The sequence below is a fragment of the Rutidosis leptorrhynchoides genome, chromosome 1 (genome assembly GCF_046630445.1).
Source record: "Rutidosis leptorrhynchoides isolate AG116_Rl617_1_P2 chromosome 1, CSIRO_AGI_Rlap_v1, whole genome shotgun sequence".
Taxonomy (NCBI): Eukaryota; Viridiplantae; Streptophyta; class Magnoliopsida; order Asterales; family Asteraceae; genus Rutidosis; species Rutidosis leptorrhynchoides.
In genome coordinates this window covers 30,618,870-30,643,712 of record NC_092333.1, presented here as the reverse complement: position 1 = coordinate 30,643,712, position 24,843 = coordinate 30,618,870, and the positions used below count along the sequence as shown (strand labels likewise).

General features: G+C 34.1%; 1 protein-coding gene across 1 annotated transcript in view; it reads left to right on the top strand.

Annotated features, from left to right (window-relative positions):
* Positions 1-24,843, top strand: part of LOC139854631 (uncharacterized) — a 221,381-nt gene that overhangs the window by 178,627 nt on the left and 17,911 nt on the right. The window contains exons 2-4 of the mRNA XM_071843940.1: positions 6,290-6,314; positions 7,388-8,935; positions 9,437-9,979. Of these exons, the coding sequence (XP_071700041.1) occupies positions 6,290-6,314; positions 7,388-8,935; positions 9,437-9,979 (2,116 nt within the window). The remainder of the gene's footprint in view (positions 1-6,289; positions 6,315-7,387; positions 8,936-9,436; positions 9,980-24,843) is intronic.

The window sequence follows — 24,843 nt, the reverse complement described above, 5'->3', positions numbered from 1 at the left end:
GACTTCTTTCAGAACACGTTACGGTCATTACGAGTTTATGGTCATGCCGTTTGGTTTAACTAATGCACCAGCTGTGTTCATGGACCTTATGAACTGAGTGTGTGGACCATACCTTGACAAGTTTGTCATTGTTTTCATTATTGACATACTTATTTACTCAAAGAATGACCAAGAACACGGTGAACATTTGAGAAAGGTGTTAGAAGTATTGAGGAAGGAAGAATTGTATGCTAAATTTTCAAAGTGTGCATTTTGGTTGGAAGAAGTTCAATTCCTCGGTCACATAGTGAACAAAGAAGGTATTAAGGTGGATCCGGTAAAGATAGAAACTGTTGAAAAGTGGGAAACCCCGAAAACTCCGAAACACATACACCAGTTTTTAGGACTAGCTGGTTACTACAGAAGGTTCATCCAAGACTTTTCCAGAATAGCAAAACCCTTGACTGCATTAACGCATAAAGGGAAGAAATTTGAATGGAAGGATGAACAAGAGAAAGCGTTTCAGTTATTGAAGAAAAAGCTAACTACGGCACCTATATTGTCATTGCCTGAAAGGAATTGTGATTTTGTGATTTATTGTGATGCATCAAAGCAAGGTCTCGGTTGTGTATTAATGCAACGAACGAAGGTGATTGCTTATGCGTCTAGACAATTGAAGATTCACGAACAAAATTATACGACGCATGATTTAGAATTAGGCGCGGTTGTTTTTGCATTAAAGACTTGGATGCACTACTTATATGGGGTCAAAAGTATTATATATACCGACCACAAAAGTCTTCAACACATATTTAATCAGAAACAACTGAATATGAGGCAGCGTAGGTGGATTGAATTGTTGAATGATTACGACTTTGAGATTCGTTATCACCCGGGGAAGGCAAATGTGGTAGCCGACGCCTTGAGCAGGAAGGACAGAGAACCCATTCGAGTAAAATCTATGAATATAATGATTCACAATAACCTTACTACTCAAATAAAGGAGGCGCTACAAGGAGTTTTAAAAGAGGGAAATTTAAAGGATGAAATACCCAAAGGATCGGAGAAGCATCTTAATATTCGGGAAGACGGAACCCGGTATAGGGCTGAAAGGATTTGGGTACCTGATAATGCTAAAAACGAACATATATTTCATAGCATTATTCCTCAAGAAAGACAAGCTTTTAGTTGCAATTGTTCTATTTACAAGTGATATTCGTTTAAATAATAAAAGGTGAAGACAAAAGACAGATTCGACGAATTGAAGACGCAAACGACCAAAAAGCTCAAAAGTACAAAAGACAATCAAAAAGGTTCCAATTATTGATAAGAAACGTCTCGAAATCACAAGAGTACAAGATTCAAAACGCAAAGTACAAGATATTAAATTGTACGCGAGGACGTTCGAAAATCCGGAACCGGGACCAGAGTCAACTCATAACGCTCGACGCAACGGACTAAAAATTACAAGTTAACTATGTATATAAATATAATATAATATATAATTAATTATATTAATTATATATATATTATATATATATATTAAAAACCGTCGGCAGAGAAAACTCCAAGGACTGAGCTGTAAATACTATCTCCGCGACTCGCGGAGTTTGAAGAGCATTTTGCCGCGAGTCGCGGAGCCCCAAAATTCAACCCTGGCTATAAAGCAAACCGAATTCTGATCAAAATTTCATATCTTATTTCATCTCTCTCTCAATATATACGTAATATATATATATAATTTATATTTTAATTTTAATTTTAATTTTAAATCCTAATAATAAGGGTATGTTAGCGAATGTTGTAAGGGTGTAAGTCGAAATTCTGTCCGTGTAACGCTACGCTATTTTTAATCATTGTAAGTTATGTTCAACCTTTTTATATTAATGTCTCGTAGCTAAGTTATTATTATGCTTATTTAAAACGAAGTAATCATGATGTTGGGCTAATTACTAAAATTGGGTAATTGGGCTTTGTACCATAATTGGGGTTTGGACAAAAGAGCGACACTTGTGGAAATTAGACTATGGGCTATTAATGGGCTTTATATTTGTTTAACTAAATGAAAGTTTGTTAATGTTAATATAAAGATTTACAATTGGGCGTCCCTATAAATTACCATATACACTCGATCGGACACGATGGGCGGGGTATTTATATGTACGAATAATCGTTCATTTAACCGGACACGGGAATGGATTAATAGCCACTAGAATAATTAAAACAGGGGTGAAATTACATTCAAGGGTAATTGGTGTAATTGTTAACAAAGTAGTAAAACCTTGGTTTACACGCAGTCGATAACCTGGTGTATTCATTAAACAAAGTATTAAAACCTTGTTACAATTCGAATCCCCAATTAGTTGGAATATTTAACTTCGGGTATAATAATAATTTGACAAGGACACTTGCAATTTATATTTATGACTGATGGACTGTTATGGACAAAAACCAGACGGACAGATTAAATAATCCAGGACAAAGGACAATTAACCCATGGGCATAAAACTAAAATCAACACGTCAAACATCATGATTACGGAAGTTTAAATAAGCATAATTCTTTTATTTCATATTTAATTTCCTTTATTTTATATTTAATTGCACTTCTAATTATCGCATTTTATTTATTGTTAATTTATTTTATCGCATTTTTTATTATTCGCAATTTCATTATCGTTATTTACTTTACGCTTTAATTTAAGTCTTGTATTTATTTTATATTTTACATTAGGTTTTAACTGCGACTAAAATCTTAAAATCGACAAACCGGTCATTAAACGGTAAAAACCCCCCTTTATAATAATAATATTACTTATATATATATTTGTATTTTTATAAAAGTAAACTAATATAGCGTTGAGCTTTGTTTAAAGATTTCCCTGTGGAACGAACCAGACTTACTAAAAACTACACTACTGTACGATTAGGTACACTGCCTATAAGTGTTGTAGCAAGGTTTAAGTATATCCATTCTATAAATAAATAAATATCTTGTGTAAAATTGTATCGTATTTAATAGTTTTTCCTAGTAAAATATAAACTATTTTATATACACCTCGCTTCACATCAAGTATTTTTGGCGCCGCTGCCGGGGAATTATCTTAATAGCCGGAAGCGCAACGCTAATATAAAAAAAAAAGATTTTTTGTTTACTTTTATTAAAAGTCGTTTTTGTAAAAATACGTTTTAAATATTCGAAAATATAAAAAGAAAAACAAAAATATTAGTATTTTTAAGATTTTGTTAAATATTTAAGTTTTATAAGTTTCTTTATTTTTATTTTAGTTTATAAAAATATAAGTTTTGTTTTAATATCTTTTATTTAATTAAAAAAACAGAAAACAGAAAATAAAAAAAAAATATATAAGAAAAACGCGTAAAAACTCAAACCTGTCAGCTGAATTTCTAAACCCCGCGAGTCGCGGGGTTTGAGGCCTTGAATACCGCAAGTCGCGGAGACTTTCTGACACGCGCACAGAAACCCTAATCCTGCATTAATTAAGGGTTTTAATTAATTATTATTATTATTTTACCCTAATTATTATTATTATTATTATTATTATTAGTTTTAATTTTACTTTTACTTTTTATTTATATATTTTGTTTAATTAGTTTTATTAAAATTGTAAAATTAGTAGTTTTATTAAAAAAATAATATTTTTATAAAAATTGTACTTTTTACAACTTTTTGCATATTTTTATATTTTGTCCCTTTTTAATCGTTGTAGCGTAATATTTGTATTTTTTAGCTCATATTTAATTTTAAACTTAGTTTTTGCTTTAGTTATTTTTACTCCTAGATTTTTAGGCTTTGCCGTAGAATTCCTTAAATGCTTTTTCTTTAGACTAAGATTTAGGTGCTTTAGAATTTTGCGACGCCTTTTTAAGTTTTAGTTTCTTTTTAAGTTATTTCCATTTGGGATTTAGTTTCTCCTGTAAAGCTTTAATATTTTTAGACCTTTTACTATGTACCAATTATCATTCCAATTAGTAATTTCAATTTGCGATTATAATTTTAAGTTAGTTGTAGTAATAAGGTTAGGTTAGTCAAGTATTTTTAAGTTTTTATAAGTTTCTTTTATTTTTCCGTCACCTTTTATTTTTCAACCATATTTTTTTCTTTTTCGACCTTTTTCGACGAACTCTTTTTCTTTCTTATTTCTCGCTATTCTAGTTTTAGGACATAGATTTTTATTCTACTTCTTATCTAAATTTCTTAAAATTACGAAAATTTATTTTAAGTGGTTAAATTGATAGACATCAAAATTTTCTGGTTCGTAGTAATAGTTGGATTTGTACGTGGACCGGGTTATTGGAGCCAAACAGTCCTCAATTATATTGAGACCAAACGAATCCTGCCCCTCTGCTGCATCTTTTGGCTATTCGAAACGTGGGCAAAATCAGAAAAGTCTATTAATTGGATAACTTATTATAATTTTTCTTTCCTTTTTAAAACTAATAGGATATTCAGTGAATGCACCGAGCAAGACGTTCATCACCTTTTGTACGTTCACCACCAGTAACTCGATCAAGACATCGTTTAACAAATATAACCGCCGTTGATTTTTCTTTAGAATCGTCATCTAGTCGACCAAGTACTTCAGTTCAAATTTCCGATAATCCATTTTTTGAACGCAACCTCACAATTGAGAATCCAGAAAATATTCAGGAACGGTTCGTAGATCCTGAACCACTAAACTTTCCTCCGGAGCCACCAATCATTCAAACAGAGATTGTTGAGGAACGAACCATTAAATCAGAATCATCTAGTGATACCGATTCAACAAATTCAATTATGGAGAATCTGGAACCTTTAAGTATGGAAGACCGAATGAGAGCTAAACGCACTGGCCAAGGTCACGCAATTACTCATCCAGACATTAATATGCCAGATTATGAAATCAAAGGACAAATTCTACACATGGTGACTAATCAATGCCAATTTAGTGGTGCGCCGAAGGAAGATCCAAATGAACATCTACGTACCTTTAATAGGATCTGCACACTATTTAAAATCCGAGAAGTGGAGGATGAACAGATATATCTCATGTTATTTCCCTGGACTTTAAAGGGAGAAGCCAAAGATTGGTTGGAATCGTTACCTGAAGGGGCGATCGATACATGGGACGTTTTAATTGACAAATTTCTTAAACAATTCTTTCCTGCATCTAAAGCCGTAAGACTTCAAGCAGAAATTGTTACGTTCACACAGAAGCCAAATGAAACTCTATATGAGGCGTGGACAAGATATGGAAAGTTATTAAGAGGATGTCCGCAACATGGTTTAGACACCTGTCAAATAGTACAAATATTCTACCGAGGATGCGACATCACTACAAGAAAAGACATAGATATAGCAGCTGGTGGTTCTATTATGAAGAAAACCGAAACTGATGCTTACAAAATTATTGATAATACTGCTTCCCACTCACATGAGTGGCACCAAGAAAAAGATATCGTTAGATCATCTAAAGCAGCTAGAGCCGATTCTAGCCATGACTTAGATTCCATTTCCGCAAAGATAGATGCTTTCGAAAGACGAATGGAAAAGATGACTAAGGATATTCACTCAATACGAATTAGTTGTGAGCAGTGTGGAGGACCACATTTGACAAAAGATTGTCCCAGTATTGAATTAACAATGGAACAAAGAGAAAATATTTCATACATAAACCAAAGGCCTGGAAATAATTATCAGAATAATTATCAACCGCCAAGACCGATTTACAATCAAAACCAGAATTATAACCGAAATATTCCATACAACAACCAACAAGGTCCTAGCAATCAACAAGTATCCAATAATACTTACAATCAGCAAAGACCTAATTTTCAAAACAAACCACCACAACAAACCGATGATAAAAAGCCGAATTTAGAAGATATGATGACGAAGCTAGTTGAAACTCAAACACAGTTTTTCACATCTCAAAAACAAACCAATGAACAAAATGCTCAAGCATTTAGAAATCAACAAGCTTCTATTCAAAATCTGGAACAAGAAGTAAGTAACCTAGCAAGGTTAATAGGTGAAAGAAAACCGGGAAGTCTACCTAGTGATACAAATGCTAACCCCCGGAATGAAACAGCTAAAGCTATTACCACAAGAAGTGGTACAACACTTAAACCACCTGAAATACCTGTAACTTCTGATGAAACTATTCCTACTCCACAAGAACCACAACCTGATCAAGATAAGGAAAAAGAACCGGTAGTTGAAAGGGTTAATGAAAATAACACAGTTAAGGATAAACCTTATGTTAAACCATACCAACCACCACTTCCTTACCCGAGTAAAATGAAGAAAGAAAAACTTGAAGCCGAGCAATCCAAATTCTTGGATATGTTTAAACAGATAAATGTAAATCTTCCTTTCATTGATGTGATTTCAGGAATGCCAAGATATGCTAAATTCTTGAAAGATCTAATCTCAAATAGAAAGAAAATGGAAGAACTCTCGGCTGTTACTATGAATGCTAATTGTTCAGCAGTGCTGTTGAATAAGATACCAGAAAAACTATCTGATCCAGGAAGTTTCACAATTCCATGTTTTCTGGGTAGTCTTAGTTCAATAGAAGCATTGGCAGACTTAGGTGCTAGTATAAATCTAATGCCGTATTCACTATACACTAAACTAGACCTTGGAGAATTGAAACCAACCAGAATAAGCATACAACTAGCCGATAGATCAATAAAATATCCTAGAGGGATAATGGAGAACATGCTAGTTAAAGTTGGTACTTTAGTATTTCCAGTAGATTTTGTTGTTTTAGACATGGAAGAAGATTCTCAAGTTCCTCTCATATTAGGAAGACCATTCTTAAACACGGCTAAAGCAATGATAGACGTGTTCGGTAAGAAACTGACCCTAAGTATAGAGGATGATAGTGTTACCTTTTCAGTTGATAGAGCAATGCAACAACCACAATCTGCAGATGATACATGTTATTATATTCAAACTATAGATGCACATGCAGAATTATTAGAAGAATTTCCAGAATTACAAGGAACAGGAGAATGTTCTTTAGGAGAAGGTAATGAACCAATTGATGAAGCTGAAATGTTAGCTACACTTATAGCTAATGGATATGAACCAACAACAGAAGAAATTCAAATGCTAAAAGAAGAAGACAGATATCGATATAAATCATCGATAGAAGAACCTCCGAAATTAGAGTTAAAGCCACTTCCAAACCATTTGGAATACGCTTATTTACATGGTGAATCTGAATTACCTGTAATAATATCGTCTTCTCTTACTGAAAATGAGAAATCACAACTCATTTCTATGTTGAAAGCTCATAAACCAGCCATTGCATGGAAGATTCATGATATTAAAGGAATAAGTCCTTCGTATTGCACACATAAAATCCTTATGGAAGAGGGTCATAAAACGTATGTGCAACGCCAACGAAGACTAAATCCTAATATGCAAGATGTAGTTAAGAAAGAGATTATTAAACTGCTAGATGCAGGTTTGATATATCCAATCTCTGATAGTCCATGGGTAAGCCCAGTTCAATGCGTACCTAAGAAGGGTGGCATGACTGTCATTACAAATGAGAAAAATGAGCTTATTCCTACTAGGACTGTAACAGGATGGTGTGTATGTATTGATTATAGAAAATTAAATGACGCCACCAGAAAAGATCACTTTCCCTTACCTTTCATAGATCAAATGTTGGAAAGATTAGCCGGAAATAGTTACTATTGTTTTCTAGATGGATTTTCCGGATATTTTCAAATTCCAATAGCACCCGAGGACCAAGAGAAAACCACATTCACGTGCCCTTATGGTACTTTTGCTTACAAACGCATGCCATTTGGACTTTGTAACGCCCCTGCAACCTTTCAAAGGTGTATGATGGCGATTTTTCACGACATGATAGAAGAATGCATGGAAGTATTCATGGATGACTTTTCAGTCTTCGGTGATACATTTAAATCATGTCTAGTTAATCTAGAACGAATGCTAATTAGATGCGAAAAATCAAATCTAGTACTTAATTGGGAGAAATGCCATTTCATGGTTAAAGAAGGCATCGTTCTTGGACATAAAATTTCAAAAGAAGGAATTGAAGTGGATAGTGCTAAAGTAGATGTAATTGCTAAACTTCCACATCCCACCAATGTTAGAGGAGTTAGGAGTTTTCTAGGGCATGCCGGTTTTTACCGACGTTTCATAAAAGATTTTTCTAAAATTGCCACTCCTATGAATAAACTCCTAGAAAAGGATGCACCATTCATCTTTTCAGATGAGTGTATCAAATCTTTTAATATTCTTAAAGAAAAACTCACTAATGCACCGATCATGATAACACCAAATTGGAATCTACCATTTGAACTAATGTGCGATGCAAGTGATTTTGCAATGGGAGCCGTTTTAGGACAAAGGATTGAAAAACGATTTCAACCTATATATTATGCTAGTAAGACATTACAAGGAGCACAAACAAACTATACAACTACTGAAAAAGAACTCCTTGCTATTGTCTTTGCTTTTGACAAATTTCGATCATATCTCGTTCTAGCAAAAACGGTGGTCTATACCGACCATTCTGCTCTTAGATACCTATTTTCAAAACAAGATGCTAAACCAAGATTAATCCGTTGGATCTTACTCTTACAAGAGTTTGATATTGAAATCCGAGATAAAAGAGGAGCAGAAAATCTCGCCGCTGATCATCTTTCTCGTCTTGAAAATCCCGAATTAGAAGTTCTGAATGAATCAGCCATACAAGACAACTTTCCTGATGAATATCTATTGAAGATAGATTATAAAGAAATCCCATGGTTTGCAGACTATGCAAACTACTTAGTTTGTGGATTCCTTGAAAAAGGATTATCGTACCAAAGACGAAAGAAATTCTTCAGTGATATAAAACACTATTTCTGGGAAGATCCACATCTGTTTAAAAGTTGTCCCGATGGAATAATACGCCGATGTGTATTTGGAGATGAAGCTAGTAAAATATTAAACCATTGTCACACAGGACCAACAGGAGGGCATTATGGGCCTCAACTAACAGCAAGAAAAGTTTATGAAGCTGGATTCTATTGGCCTACAATTTACAAAGACGCACACCTTCTTTGCAAATCCTGTGATGCTTGTCAAAGGGCCGGAAAAATAAGTCAACGTGATGAAATGCCACAAAATGTCATCCAAGTATGTGAAGTATTTGACATTTGGGGTATTGACTTTATGGGTCCATTTCCAAAATCTCATAATAATTTATATATACTCGTCGCCATTGATTATGTATCTAAATGGGCGGAAGCACAAGCTCTCCCAACTAATGATGCACGAGTTGTAGTCAACTTTTTAAAACGTCTTTTTGCAAGGTTTGGAACACCGAAAGCTTTAATAAGTGATCGGGGTACTCATTTCTGTAATAATCAACTTGAGAAAGTTCTTAAAAGATATGGAGTAACTCATAAAATCTCCACTGCATATCATCCACAAACAAGTGGACAAGTTGAAAATACCAACCGAGCTTTAAAACGTATTCTAGAGAAAACCGTAGGATCAAATTCGAAGGAATGGTCCATTAAATTGGAGGATGCACTCTGGGCTTTTAGAACAGCCTACAAAACTCCAATTGGAACCACACCTTTTAGACTTGTTTATGGAAAAGCATGTCATCTTCCAGTAGAAATTGAACACAAAGCATTTTGGGCTTTGAAGACATGTAATCTTGATTTACATGAAGCCGGACGTCTACGATTAAGTCAACTAAACGAATTAGAAGAATTAAGACATGAAGCATACGAAAATTCGTTAATCTATAAAGAAAGAACGAAGAAATGGCATGATAAAAGAATCAGAAGTTCAAAAGAATTTAAAGAAGGAGACAGAGTTCTTCTTTTTAATTCACGATTCAAGCTATTTCCTGGAAAATTGAAATCAAGATGGTCTGGACCATTCATAGTCAAAAGAGTTTTCCCATACGGAACGATAGAATTAATAAATTCAAATGGGATTGAATTTAAAGTTAATGGTCATAGAGTTAAACATTACATACATAGTCCGATGGAAGTCGACAACGAAGTTAATCACAATTTTGACACCACAGCTAACTAAGTGTGGGGAGAATCAAGTCTTTAAAGGATAATATGTATTTCTGTTAGAGTTAGATTGTCTGTTTTCGTGTAGTTCTCGAAAATGGAACCCGAATGGTCTTTCCCTAGCAGACCCTAAAGAACTAGTCTTCTCCCCCCATTCTGAATTTTTATTTTTTTAGGTTTTTACGAAATGAAGACTGCCTGTGAACTAAACCATGGTCTAATGCTACACGCTTTGATCACTAAAAGAAATAATGACATACTACCGAGCGAATTAGTATCAGTAATCAGAGAAAGAATGGACGGAGTTAGAAAAGAATCCAGATGCGAAGATAATAAGTTACAATTTGGTAAAGGAAAATCAAAATCCGCAGCGAAAAGAAGAGCACGACACCTAGAACGATGTCACAAATGCGGAAAATGGTCACATGGAGGTAAATGTTCAAATAATCAAACCTATTCAAATACCAAATTTGTTACTTTATGCAGAGACGGACCGTTCATATGTTTAGAAGAAAAGACACTGAATGCTCGAGGTTACGCCTATGCAGCCATGGAAAATCAATTAAACCGACTATCTTATGAATGGAATAGATCATATAACTAAGAAATCTATTCCACAGGTATGTCTGTACAGTTTTTATTTTTATTTTTATTTTTAACCTTTTGATAATAAACGCTAATTTGTTCGCTAAAAAGTATTAAATTGGTATTGAATAAAATTAGGTTTGGCGACCGAAATTATTGATATCATTCAAAAATTTATTACATCACTGCGAAATTTAACGTTTATTCTTAAGGTATAAATATCTTTAATCAATCAACCCAAAATATTTCAAAAATTCGTCATGAGTTAAATTAGGTCTTGGAACCGAAATTACTTTACCGAAAAGAGGGGCGCATATTTTTGATAATATTTGATTGATTAAAGTGGGATAAAAAGACAAAAAGATTTTTAATTTTATTTTTACCATATTTTTAAAATTAATATTTAAATCTTAAATTAATATTGTAAAATTTGTAAAAACAATATATTTAAAATTGTAAATATTTGAAAAATTAATATAAGTTTGGTATGAATTTATAATATGAATTTTTAAATTAAGTTTGGTGTGAATTTTTAATTTTTAAAATATGAAATTTTAATTTTATGCATTTCAAATTTTAAGTTTGGTGTGAATTTTTAATTTTTAATTTTTAATTTTGAATTTTATATTTAAGTTGTGTGAATTTAAAAACAAAAATTTACTTTATCTCATTAAGTTAAGAATATGATTTTTAAAATTCGTCGTAAGTTGAAGACTAGGTCTTTGAACCGAAATTGCTTTACCCGAGGGAGGGACGAGAACTTTTATTATCATTATTTTTAATCTTATTAATTTAAAGTATGCCAAAAACATTAAAAAACCCAAAAATCAGCTTTTAAAACAATCGCTACTAAAAGACAAATTTTAAAATTTTGTCGAGAGACGGACTAGGACATCGATCCGAAACGACCTCGTCCTAAATAACAAGGGAAACAAAATTTTAAAATTAAATACTTAATTGTTTTAATAAGTTAATGATTATAAAAAAAAAATAAAAAATAAAAAAAAATATACCAAACTCCGCGACTCGCGGAGTTTGGAGGGTAAATCTCCGCGAGTCGCGGAGAGACCGAATTACAGAAAAAAAAAAATAAGAGCTGCAAACTGATCAGTTTCATACTCCTCAACCCAAAAATAGCTGCGAAAACTGCACCCGAAAATACACCCAAAAACACCCCAAAAATCCCAATTTTTAACCGTTAATCACCAAATTTTTTGCTAAAATCATGTTGAGAAGGATGCTATCTAAGAATTACTCAAGAAAAACGGTAAATTTCTACACCTAAACACCATTTAATCCGAAATTTGGTGTTCTTGAGCTATTTTTTCCCCAATTTGATTTTGATGTTTTTTAGTGTAATTAGACTTAAATTGTTTATGTATTATGCTTGTATAACCTAGATTGATGCTGTTTAACATGATTAGAAGCCTTAAACTTCAAATTTTGAATAATCTAGGGTTTGTGTTCTTGAGCAATTTGGGGCTTTTTGATATAAACAGGTTATGGCCGATTTTTGTCATGAATTGTTGCTAAAATGAGTAGTGTAACATGTCTAGGTAGTTAAATGATCCAAACTTTGAGCCTAAACATGATTTTGAGAATTAAAGTGGACTTTTTCAAGTCTAAAATTCATGAACTTGATTTTTGAAAGATAATGCCATTTGAGACTTGTTTGATTGCTAGTAATGATTATTTTGACATGTTATTTGAGTTGAATGCTTATGAACTTGGCAAAAATTTTCGTATATGCTTATTTGAAAAAGTGTAGATTTGATAAAAATGTGAAAATGAGCTTAAGTTTGATATAAATTGATAATGTCATTGTAATTATTTTTATTGATGATTTTGCTGACACTAATGCATATTTGGATGCACAAAATTTGTGTTTGATGTGTTTTGCAGAATGAAAGGGGTGAATCTTCATCCCAAGCCCGCAATGCTCCTGCTGAGAATTTGGAACAACAGGAGGTAGATAACTACTACAAGCAGGATGTACCTCATCCAGTCATGACCTTTTCCGATATGCATTTGGAAGAGTTGCACCCGAACCTGAGATTTGACAGACTTTGGATAGATTATCCAAAATATCAACGGAGTTTGCATACTCTTCATTCCAAGGTTGTTGAGGTACCGAGGGTCATAGAATGGGGACCCTTAGAAGCTGTAGAATTGGTCGGGCCAATTAGGGAATTACTTGTACAGAGGTATGGTAATTCTTCTTTTAATGACTGGATATGTTTATTCACCATACGCAGACCTGTATATAAAGTATGGTGTGAAGAGTTGTTATGTAGTATAGAGTTGAATGATCGGGTAGCTAGTTTAACCGATCGTTCTTTTATTAGATTTTTGTTAGGCGGTTCGATGCGCCACATGTCTTTACTGGACATGGCTCAGGCTTTACGTATATATACGCCTGAGGAGTTAGCGTCTGCCGATTGTAGAGGATTGATACTAAACGGTAGAAAGATAGATGAAAATTTTGATACACACGGTGTGTGGAGTCAAATGACAAGCCATCACCGTTTCAAAGGGGGAAACTACTCTTATTTGGATATAGGTAGAGCCGAATTAAGAGTAATACATAGGTTTTTAGCTAATTCGATTACACAAAGGGGTAAAAACAAAGAAAAGGTAAATGAACAAGATTTGTTTTACCATATGTGTATTCGAGACCCACAGAGCGCTGTAAGTATACCATATTGTGTGGGTTATTATTTATCAGCTATGGTTCGGGGGATGCGTCCACATAGCATAATAGGAGGTGGTATTTTTATTACTTTGATTGGTGAATATCTCGGTGTGGATATAAGTCGGGGGGATTATTACTAGAAGAGCCGGAACCCCGCGATACTATAGGTTTAAATGTATACCATGGTGCGAAAGTTTTGAAGAGGCGGAATAACGCCGCAGTACGATACCATGGTAGACATCCACAGGTGGAGAGAAACCAGCAGGAAGGTAATGTAGGAGGGGGGAATGAGATGCAAGAAATGCATAGGTTTATAGCTTCTCAGGAATACGAAAATGCTAGACAGAGAGCATTTGAAGATTGGCAAGTTCATCAGAACCAGATCATAGCTCATTGCCAACACATAGGTAGAAACTATATTCCTACACCGAAACCCGTCTTCCCTCCTTGGTCTATAGAGATGCAGCCACCATATCCTACGTATGACCCTGCCGAAGCATTCTATAGCACTTATGGTTATGCCTGGAACCCCTATTGGTACCAATATCATCCTTAGTTTACTTATTATTTTTTTTTATTTTGTAATTTGTAATTATTGATACATTTAATATTTTTGTTAATATTGTAATCATTTTTATAATTGTCTAACTTTTATTCTTAGATTTTAATAATTTTTGAATGTGGGGTAATATACCAAACTTCAAAAATATGTATATATGTTTGCAGTTTATCTTATGTACACAACAGGGTAAAACAACGCATTTTCAAAGACTGGCATTAAGTTCAGCAAAAGCAACTAATTTTGACGACAAGATGCAAAATATATGTGAAATAACAACAAGACGGAATGAACAAATGATGTGCACCATTTATCATTCAGCAAACAAACGCCAATATATTTGGAAACTTTGGTAAAAATTTAATCATTTTCACACAAATCACCCTCAATAATTTAAATTGTTACTGATTTCTTGCAAATGAGGGCATTGCAAGATCTTAAGTGTGGGAAGGGGTTAAATTCTTTCGGATTTTAAAAATTTTTACTTTATACACTTGGTTACCATTAAAAATACTAGTAAAGCAGTAGTTGTATTAGAATCTAGTGCTCTCTGATAAAAAAGAACAGCCCTAGTCTTATATACTGACTACCCAATTCTAGTAAAAATTTTCAATTAAATGAATTCAAATCATGTTTATACATATTTATGAACGATAAAACTAGATTTTAACACCGAAATTATTGTTACCTCGGAAACGACATAAATTGAGAAACAAACTAAAATGTTAAAATTCATTTAAAATGGAATAGAGGACGATAAAAAGGAAAATAAAAGCCAAGTGTGGGAAAATTTACCAAGTTATTTTAAACATATGTCACATATATCTGTAACAAATAACTGAAAATACTTTTGCTTTGGACTAAACTAAACTGTTTTACCCGATGAAAGAAAAGAAGAGATGGATCTACACGATGAATCAATTCCATCATTAAAAGGAAGTAAAGTCTTCCGAAAAAGACACGCGCTTCTTGATTTAGGTCAAGAAGTTGTCGTTCAGACCAGCTGTAGGTTGACGAAAAATCTAGAAAAGTCATCACTAAAATCAGCAGGAAATCCACGGACCTCAGCATTAAACAGGGTCCCCAAGTGGTCAGATTTATCCTAACCATGAGAAGGATTTATCTCGTACAATGGGGGGGCACCATGCAAATTAGCTGGATAAGACTAATGAATCAGATCCCCAGAAAGGATAATCTCCTTAAAGATTAAAAATCAGCTTTTAAGACTGATATTACTCAATCCTAGAGATTGACCTTAAAGATTGAGAATTACAAACTCATGGAATTCGATGATATCTAAACTCGAGCTTGAACGAGAAAATATTTTGATCAAAATTACAAACCGATTTGTTTTCTGAAAACCCTATTTTCAATGCGTTCATTACCATTGAACGTAAAATCCTAGGAATTCACCTGGAATTCATTAGGTCACCTGAACTAAATCGGGTGTCAACCGTAAGAACGGTGGTTGCATAGCATGGTCAAAGACAGGACCTTGTGCCAGACCGAAAAATTATAAGGGTGAGCTTTACTATTACTCCTACCAAGGATAGTAATTGCGTCCGACACGTTATAGACCATAATCAAAAGCATGTCACGGGACATTGCCTTAACAGTTGCTTGTTCAACGCTTTCCTTTACAACCGGACGGTAGTTTACCGAAAGGTAATATACGGGACAAGTAAACTGGACGTGTTGCTTTCCAAATACAAGGTTAGCAAGTGGGTGACACAAAACCGCAAGTTTGAGCTAAAATTTTCAAATCTGAAACCCACCAAACCCACAAAAATATTTTGCAAACACCGGTAAAGGGTTATTCCGGAAAACTTATCTAGGGTAAAAACTAGATTTAATTTTCAAAAGATCAAATGTTTTCATAAAGATCCAATTTCCTTAATGGATCTAAATTTTTATAGTCATGTGGGACTGTAAACCATATCGTTACTACCATTGTTTATACCGCCGTATAGAAATCACTGATGTACAAAGTGTGAAGAATAAAGAAGTGATTCTTGTATTTCAAGACGATATTGCTTGAGGACAAGCAACGCTCAAGTGTGGGAATATTTGATAATGCTAAAAACGAACATATATTTCATAGCATTATTCCTCAAGAAAGACAAGCTTTTAGTTGCAATTGTTCTATTTACAAGTGATATTCGTTTAAATAATAAAAGGTGAAGACAAAAGACAGATTCGACGAATTGAAGACGCAAACGACCAAAAAGCTCAAAAGTACAAAAGACAATCAAAAAGGTTCCAATTATTGATAAGAAACGTCTCGAAATCACAAGAGTACAAGATTCAAAACGCAAAGTACAAGATATTAAATTGTACGCGAGGACGTTCGAAAATCCGGAACCGGGACCAGAGTCAACTCATAACGCTCGACGCAACGGACTAAAAATTACAAGTTAACTATGTATATAAATATAATATAATATATAATTAATTATATTAATTATATATATATTATATATATATATATTAAAAACCGTCGGCAGAGAAAACTCCAAGGACTGAGCTGTAAATACTATCTCCGCGACTCGCGGAGTTTGAAGAGCATTTTGCCGCGAGTCGCGGAGCCCCAAAATTCAACCCTGGCTATAAAGCAAACCGAATTCTGATCAAAATTTCATATCTTATTTCATCTCTCTCTCAATATATACGTAATATATATATATATAATTTATATTTTAATTTTAATTTTAATTTTAAATCCTAATAATAAGGGTATGTTAGCTAATGTTGTAAGGGTGTAAGTCGAAATTCTGTCCGTGTAACGCTACGCTATTTTTAATCATTGTAAGTTATGTTCAACCTTTTTATATTAATGTCTCGTAGCTAAGTTATTATTATGCTTATTTAAAACGAAGTAATCATGATGTTGGGCTAATTACTAAAATTGGGTAATTGGGCTTTGTACCATAATTGGGGTTTGGACAAAAGAACGACACTTGTGGAAATTAGACTATGGGCTATTAATGGGCTTTATATTTGTTTAACTAAATGAAAGTTTGTTAATGTTAATATAAAGATTTACAATTGGGCGTCCCTATAAATTACCATATACACTCGATCGGACACGATGGGCGGGGTATTTATATGTACGAATAATCGTTCATTTAACCGGACACGGGAATGGATTAATAGCCACTAGAATAATTAAAACAGGGGTGAAATTACATTCAAGGGTAATTGGTGTAATTGTTAACAAAGTAGTAAAACCTTGGTTTACACGCAGTCGATAACCTGGTGTATTCATTAAACAAAGTATTAAAACCTTGTTACAATTCGAATCCCCAATTAGTTGGAATATTTAACTTCGGGTATAATAATAATTTGACAAGGACACTTGCAATTTATATTTATGACTGATGGACTGTTATGGACAAAAACCAGACGGACAGATTAAATAATCCAGGACAAAGGACAATTAACCCATGGGCATAAAACTAAAATCAACACGTCAAACATCATGATTACGGAAGTTTAAATAAGCATAATTCTTTTATTTCATATTTAATTTCCTTTATTTTATATTTAATTGCACTTCTAATTATCGCATTTTATTTATTGTTAATTTATTTTATCGCACTTTTAATTATCGTACTCTTTAATTATCGCAATTTTATTTTATCGCATTTTTTATTATTCGCAATTTCATTATCGTTATTTACTTTACGCTTTAATTTAAGTCTTGTATTTATTTTATATTTTACATTAGGTTTTAACTGCGACTAAAATCTTAAAATCGACAAACCGGTCATTAAACGGTAAAAACCCCCCTTTATAATAATAATATTACTTATATATATATTTGTATTTTTATAAAAGTAAACTAATATAGCGTTGAGCTTTGTTTAAAGATTTCCCTGTGGAACGAACCGGACTTACTAAAAACTACACTACTGTACGATTAGGTACACTGCCTATAAGTGTTGTAGCAAGGTTTAAGTATATCCATTCTATAAATAAATAAATATCTTGTGTAAAATTGTATCGTATTTAATAGTTTTTCCTAGTAAAATATAAACTATTTTATATACACCTCGCTTCACATCAGTACCAAAATTTGGAGATATGAGAGAAATGGTACTTAGAGAAGCTCATAAAACCAGATACTCAATACATCCTGGAACGGGGAAGATGTACAAGGATTTCAAGAAACATTTTTGGTGGCCAGGTATGAAAGCCGATGTTGCTAAATACCTAGGAGAATGTTTGACGTGTTCTAAGGTCAAAGCTGAGCATCAGAAACCATCAGGTCTACTTCAACAACCCGAAATCCCGGAATGGAAATGGGAAAACATTACCATGGATTTTATCACTAAATTGCCAAGGACTGCAAGTGGTTTTGATACTATTTGGGTAATAGTTGATCATCTCACCAAATCAGCATACTTCCTGCCAATAAGAGAAGATGACAAGATGGAGAAGTTAGCACGACTGTATTTGAAGGAAGTCGTCTCCAGACATGGAATACCAATCTCTATTATCTCTGATAGGGATGGCAGATTTATTTCAAGATTCTGGTAGACATTACAGCAAGCATTAGGAACTCGTCTAGACATGAGTACTGCCTATCATCCACAAACTGATGGGCAGAGCGAAAGGACGATACAAACACTTGAAGACATGCTACGAGCATGTGTTATTGATTTCGGAAACAGTTGGGACCGACATCTACCGTTAGCAGAATTTTCCTACAACAACAGCTACCATTCAAGCATTGAGATGGCGCCGTTTGAAGCACTTTATGGTAGAAAGTGCAGGTCTCCGATTTGTTGGAGTGAAGTGGGGGATAGACAGATTACGGGTCCGGAGATAATACAAGAAACTACCGAGAAGATCATCCAAATTCAACAACGGTTGAACACCGCCCAAAGTCGACAAAAGAGCTACGCTGACATTAAAAGAAAAGATATAGAATTTGAAATTGGAGAGATGGTCATGCTTAAAGTTTCACCTTGGAAAGGCGTTGTTCGATTTGGTAAACGAGGGAAATTAAATCCAAGGTATATTGGACCATTCAAGATTATTGATCGTGTCGGACCAGTAGCTTACCGACTTGAGTTACCTCAACAACTCGTGGTTGTACATAACACTTTCTACGTCTCGAATTTGAAGAAATGTTTTGCTAAAGAAGATCTCACTATTCCGTTAGATTAAATCCAAATCAACGAAAAACTTCAATTTATCGAAGAACCCGTCGAAATAATGGATCGTGAGGTTAAAAGACTTAAGCAAAACAAGATACCAATTGTTAAGGTTCGATGGAATGCTCATAGAGGACCCGAGTTCACCTGGGAACGAGAAGATCAGATAAAGAAGAAATACCCGCACTTATTTCCAGAAGATACGTCAACACCTCCAACTGCTTAAAATTTCGGGACGAAATTTATTTAACGGGTAGGTACTGTAGTGACCCGAACTTTTCCATGTTTATATATATTAAATGAAATTGTTATTTACATGATTAAGTGTTTTCAACATGTTAAGCAATCAAACTTGTTAAGACTTGATTAATTGAAATAGGTTTCATATAGACAATTGACCACCCAAGTTGACCGGTGATTCACGAACGTTAAAACTTGTAAAAACTATACGATGACATATATATGGTTATATATATAGTTAACATGATTTTATTATAAGTATGTATCTCATTAGGTATTTTAACAATGAGTTATATACATAAAAATGAGACTATTAATTTAAGAAACTCGAAAACGATATATATAACGATTATCGTTATAACAACGTCTTACTAGGTACATATGAATCATATTAAGATATTGATACACTTGGTTAATTATGTTAAATGATAATTAAATATATTATTAAGTGTATTAACAATGAAATACATATGTAAAAATAAGACTACTAACTTAATGATTTCGAAACGAGACATAAATGTAACGATTATCGTTGTAACGACATTTAACTGTATATATATCATACTAAGATATATTATATATCATAATATCATGATAATATAACAATTTAACATCTCATTTGTTATAATAAATAATGGGTTAACAACATTCAACAAGATCGTTAACCTAAAGGTTTCAAAACAACATTTACATGTAACGACTAACGATGACTTAACGACTCAGTTAAAATGTATATACATGTAGTGTTTTAATATGTATTCATATACTTTTGAAAGACTTCAAGACACTTATCAAAATACTTCAACTTAAAAAAAATGCTTACAATTACATCCTCGTTCAGTTTCATCAACAATTCTACTCGTATGCACCCGTATTCGTACTCGTACAATACACAGCTTTTAGATGTATGTACTATTGGTATATACACTCCAATGATCAGCTCTTAGCAGCCCATATGAGTCACCTAACACATGTGGGAACCATAATTTGGCAACTAGCATGAAATATCTCATAAAATTACAAAAATATGAGTAATCATTCATGACTTATTTACATGAAAACAAAATTACATATCCTTTATATCTAATCCGTACACCAACGACCAAAAACACCTACAAACACTTTCATTCTTCAATTTTATTCATCTAATTGATCTCTCTCAAGTTCTATACTCAAGTTCTAAGTGTTCTTCATAAATTCCAAAAGTTCTAGTTTCATAAAATCAAGAATACTTTCAAGTTTGCTAGCTCACTTCCAATCTTGTAAGGTGATCATCTAACCTTAAGAAATCTTTGTTTCTTACAGTAGGTTATCATTCTAATACAAGGTAATAATCATATTCAAACTTTGGTTCAATTTCTATAACTATAACAATCTTATTTCAAGTGATGATCTTACTTGAACTTGTTTTCGTGTCATGATTCTACTTCAAGAACTTTCAAGCCATCCAAGGATCCTTTGAAGCTAGATCTATTTTTCTCATTTCCATTAGGTTTATCCAAGGAACTTGAGGTAGTAATGATGTTCATAACATCATTCTATTCATACATATAAAGCTATCTTATTCGAAGGTTTAAACTTGTAATCACTAGAACATAGTTTAGTTAATTCTAAACTTGTTCGCAAATAAAAGTTAATCCTTATAAATTGACTTTTAAAATCAACTAAACACATGTTATATATCTAAATGATATGCTAACTTAATGATTTAAAACCTGGAAACACGAAAAACACCGTAAAACCGGATTTACGCCGTCGTAGTAACACCGCGGGCTGTTTTGGGTTAGTTAATTAAAAACTATGATAAACTTTTATTTAAAAGTTGTTATTCTGGGAAAATGATTTTTATTATGAACATGAAACTATATCCAAAAATTATGGTTAAACTCAAAGTGGAAGTATGTTTTCTAAAATGGTCATCTAGACGTCGTTCTTTCGACTGAAATGACTACCTTTACAAAAACGACTTGTAACTTATTTTTCTGACTATAAACCTATACTTTTTCTGTTTAGATTCATAAAATAGAGTTCAATATGAAACCATAGCAATTTGATTCACTCAAAACGGATTTAAAATGAAGAAGTTATGGGTAAAACAAGATTGGATAATTTTTCTCATTTTAGCTACGTGAAAATTGGTAACAAATCTATTCCAACCATAACTTAATCAACTTGTATTGTATATTATGTAATCTTGAGATACCATAGACACGTATACAATGTTTCGACCTATCATGTCGACACATCTATATATATTTTGGAACAACCATAGACACTCTATATGTAAATGTTGGAGTTAGCTATACAGGGTTGAGGTTGATTCCAAAATATATATAGTTTGAGTTGTGATCAATACTGAGATACGTATACACTGGGTCGTAGATTGATTCAAGATAATATTTATCGATTTATTTCTGTACATCTAACTGTGGACAACTAGTTGTAGGTTACTAACGAGGACAGCTGACTTAATAAACTTAAAACATCAAAATATATTAAAAGTGTTGTAAATATATTTTGAACATACTTTGATATATATGTATATATTTTTATAGGTTCGTGAATCAACCAGTGGCCAAGTCTTACTTCCCGACGAAGTAAAAATATGTGAAAGTGAGTTATAGTCTCACTTTTAAAATCTAATATTTTTGGGATGAGAATACATGCAGGTTTTATAAATGATTTACAAAATAGACACAAGTACGTGAAACTACATTCTATGGTTGAATTATCGAAATCGAATATGCCCCTTTTTATTAAGTCTGGTAATCTAAGAATTAGGGAACAGACACCCTAATTGACGCGAATCCTAAAGATAGATCTATTGGGCCTAACAAACCCCATCCAAAGTAGCGGATGCTTTAGTACTTCGAAATTTATATCATATCCGAAGGGTGTCCCGGAATGTTGGGGATATTCTTATATATGCATCTTGTTAATGTCGGTTACCAGGTGTTCACCATATGAATGATTTTTATCTCTATGTATGGGATGTGTATTGAAATATGAAATCTTGTGGTCTATTGTTACGATTTGATATATATAGGTTAAACCTATAACTCACCAACATTTTTGTTGACGTTTAAAGCATGTTTATTCTCAGGTGAATACTAAGAGCTTCCGCTGTTGCATACTAAAATAAGGACAAGATTTGGAGTCCATGTTTGTATGATATTGTGTAAAAACTGCATTCAAGAAACTGATTTCGATGTAACATATTTGTATTGTAAACCATTATGTAATGGTCGTGTGTAAACAGGATATTTTAGATTATCATTATTTGATAATCTACGTAAAGCTTTTTAAACCTTTATTTATGAAATAAAGGTTATGTTTTGTTTTAAAATGAATGCAGTCTTTGAAAAACGTCTCATATAGAGGTCAAAACCTCGCAACGAAATCAATTAATATGGAACGTTTTTAATCAATAAGAACGGGACATTTCAACATTGGCTTTGCCAGGATGGTAACGGAGTTCACAATCATAGTCGTTCAGCATCTCGATCCATCGACGTTGTCTCATATTCAGCTTCTTCTGATCAAAGATGTGCTGGAGGCTTTTGTGATCGGTGAATATGGTACTCTTTGTCCCATAAAGATAGTGTCTTCACAACTTCAAAGCGAAGACAATGGCTCCAAGTTCGAGATCAAGGGTAGTGTAGTTTTTCTCGTGTATCTTCAGTTGACGAGAAGCATAAGCAATGACCTTCGTTCTTTGCATCAATACGCAACCAAAACCATTTTTCGAAGCATCGTAGTACACAACGAAGTCATCACTGCCTTCAGGAAGTGACAAGATAGGTGCGGTGGTTAACTTCTGCTTCAGGGTTTGAATTGCTGATTCTTGTTCGTTCTCCCAGATGAACTTCTTCCCTTTGTGAGTCAGTGCGGTCAAAGGACGCACAATCAACTTTGACCGTACAATCAACGAAAAACCTTCAATAAATCTCCGGTAATAACCGGCAAGGCCTAGAAATTGGCGGATGTGAGTTGGAGTAGTGGGTGTCTCCCACTTGCTGATAGCCTTAATCCTTGCGGGATCAACTTTGATACCTTGATCACTCACAATATGACCCAGAAATTGGACTTCCTTCAACCAAAATTCACACTTGGAGAATTTGACATAAAGTTGCTCTTGTCTCAAGAGTTTCCACACTAGTCGAAGATGTTGTTCATGTTCTTCTTCGCTCTTGGAGTAGATGAGGATATCATATATGAAGACGATAACGAACTTATCCAGGTATGGCTTGCATACACGATTCATGAGGTCCATGAATACAGCGGGTGAGTTGGTTAAACCGAACGGCATCACGAGAAACTCATAATGACCATAGCGGGTTCTGAACGCAGTCTTCATCACATCACTCTCCTTCACCCTCAATTGGTGATAACTGGATCGCAAATCGATCTTAGAGTAAACGCTTGATCCTTGCAGCTGATCAAAAAGATCGTCAATTCGGGGAACAGGATATCGGTTCTTGATCGTCAATTTGTTGAGTTCGCAGTAGTCGATACACATGCAGAAGGATCCATCCTTCTTCTTCACGAATAAAACAGGTGTGCCCCAAGGCGATGAAATCGGTTGGATAAATCCACGGTCTAGCAATTCCTGCAGTTGACTCTGCAACTCTTGCAGTTCGGAAGGTGCTAGTCGATAAGGTACGCGAGCTACGGGTGCAGCTCCAGGCACTAGATCGATCTGGAACTCCACGACTCTCGGTGGCGGTAATCTAGGCAGTTCTTTCAGAAAGACATCGGGAAATTCGTTCATGATTCGTACATCATTCACACTCTTCACCTCGGCTTCTAACGTTTTCACATGTGCTAAAACAGCAAGACGTCCTTTCTTCATGATCTTCTGCACTTTCATACAACTGATGAGGTTCAGCTTCGAACTACATCTCTCTCCATAAATAATCAGTGGCTCACCATCTCAGTGGGGTATACGAAGAGCTTTATCTCCACAGATAACGTCGGCCCTTACTTTGGTCAACCAGTCCATACCGACAATCACATCAAAGCTTCCCAATTTGATGGGTATCAAGTCAATTGCGAAATCCACACCAGCTATGTTGATAATAGCTCCTCGACCAATTTGGTCAACTTTCTCAAGTTTTTCATTTGCTACCTCAACAAGCATACTCTCCTTTAAAGGAACTAACGACCAATCTATCTTAGAGCAAAAGTGTCTACAAACATAGCTCCTATCGGCACCCGTATCAAATAGGACAGAAGCTAATAGATTGTTGATAATGAATATACCTGTAACCAAGTCGGGGTTCTCACGGGCATCCCTTGCGTTTACATTGAAAGCTCTTCCACGCGGGGGTCCGCCGTCCTTTCGCTTGTTGGGACACTCATTCCTGAAGTGGCCCTGTTGTCCACACTCATAACACTTTCTTGGTTCATTGGGGTTGGTCCTCACAGCCGGGATGGGAATCTTGCAGTCCTTGCCAATATGCCCGGTCCTTTTGCACTTTTCACAGACCACATTACAGTACCCGATATAGTGCTTGTAGCACCTCTTGCACTGCGGTAGACTACCCTTATAGTTGGGGTTCG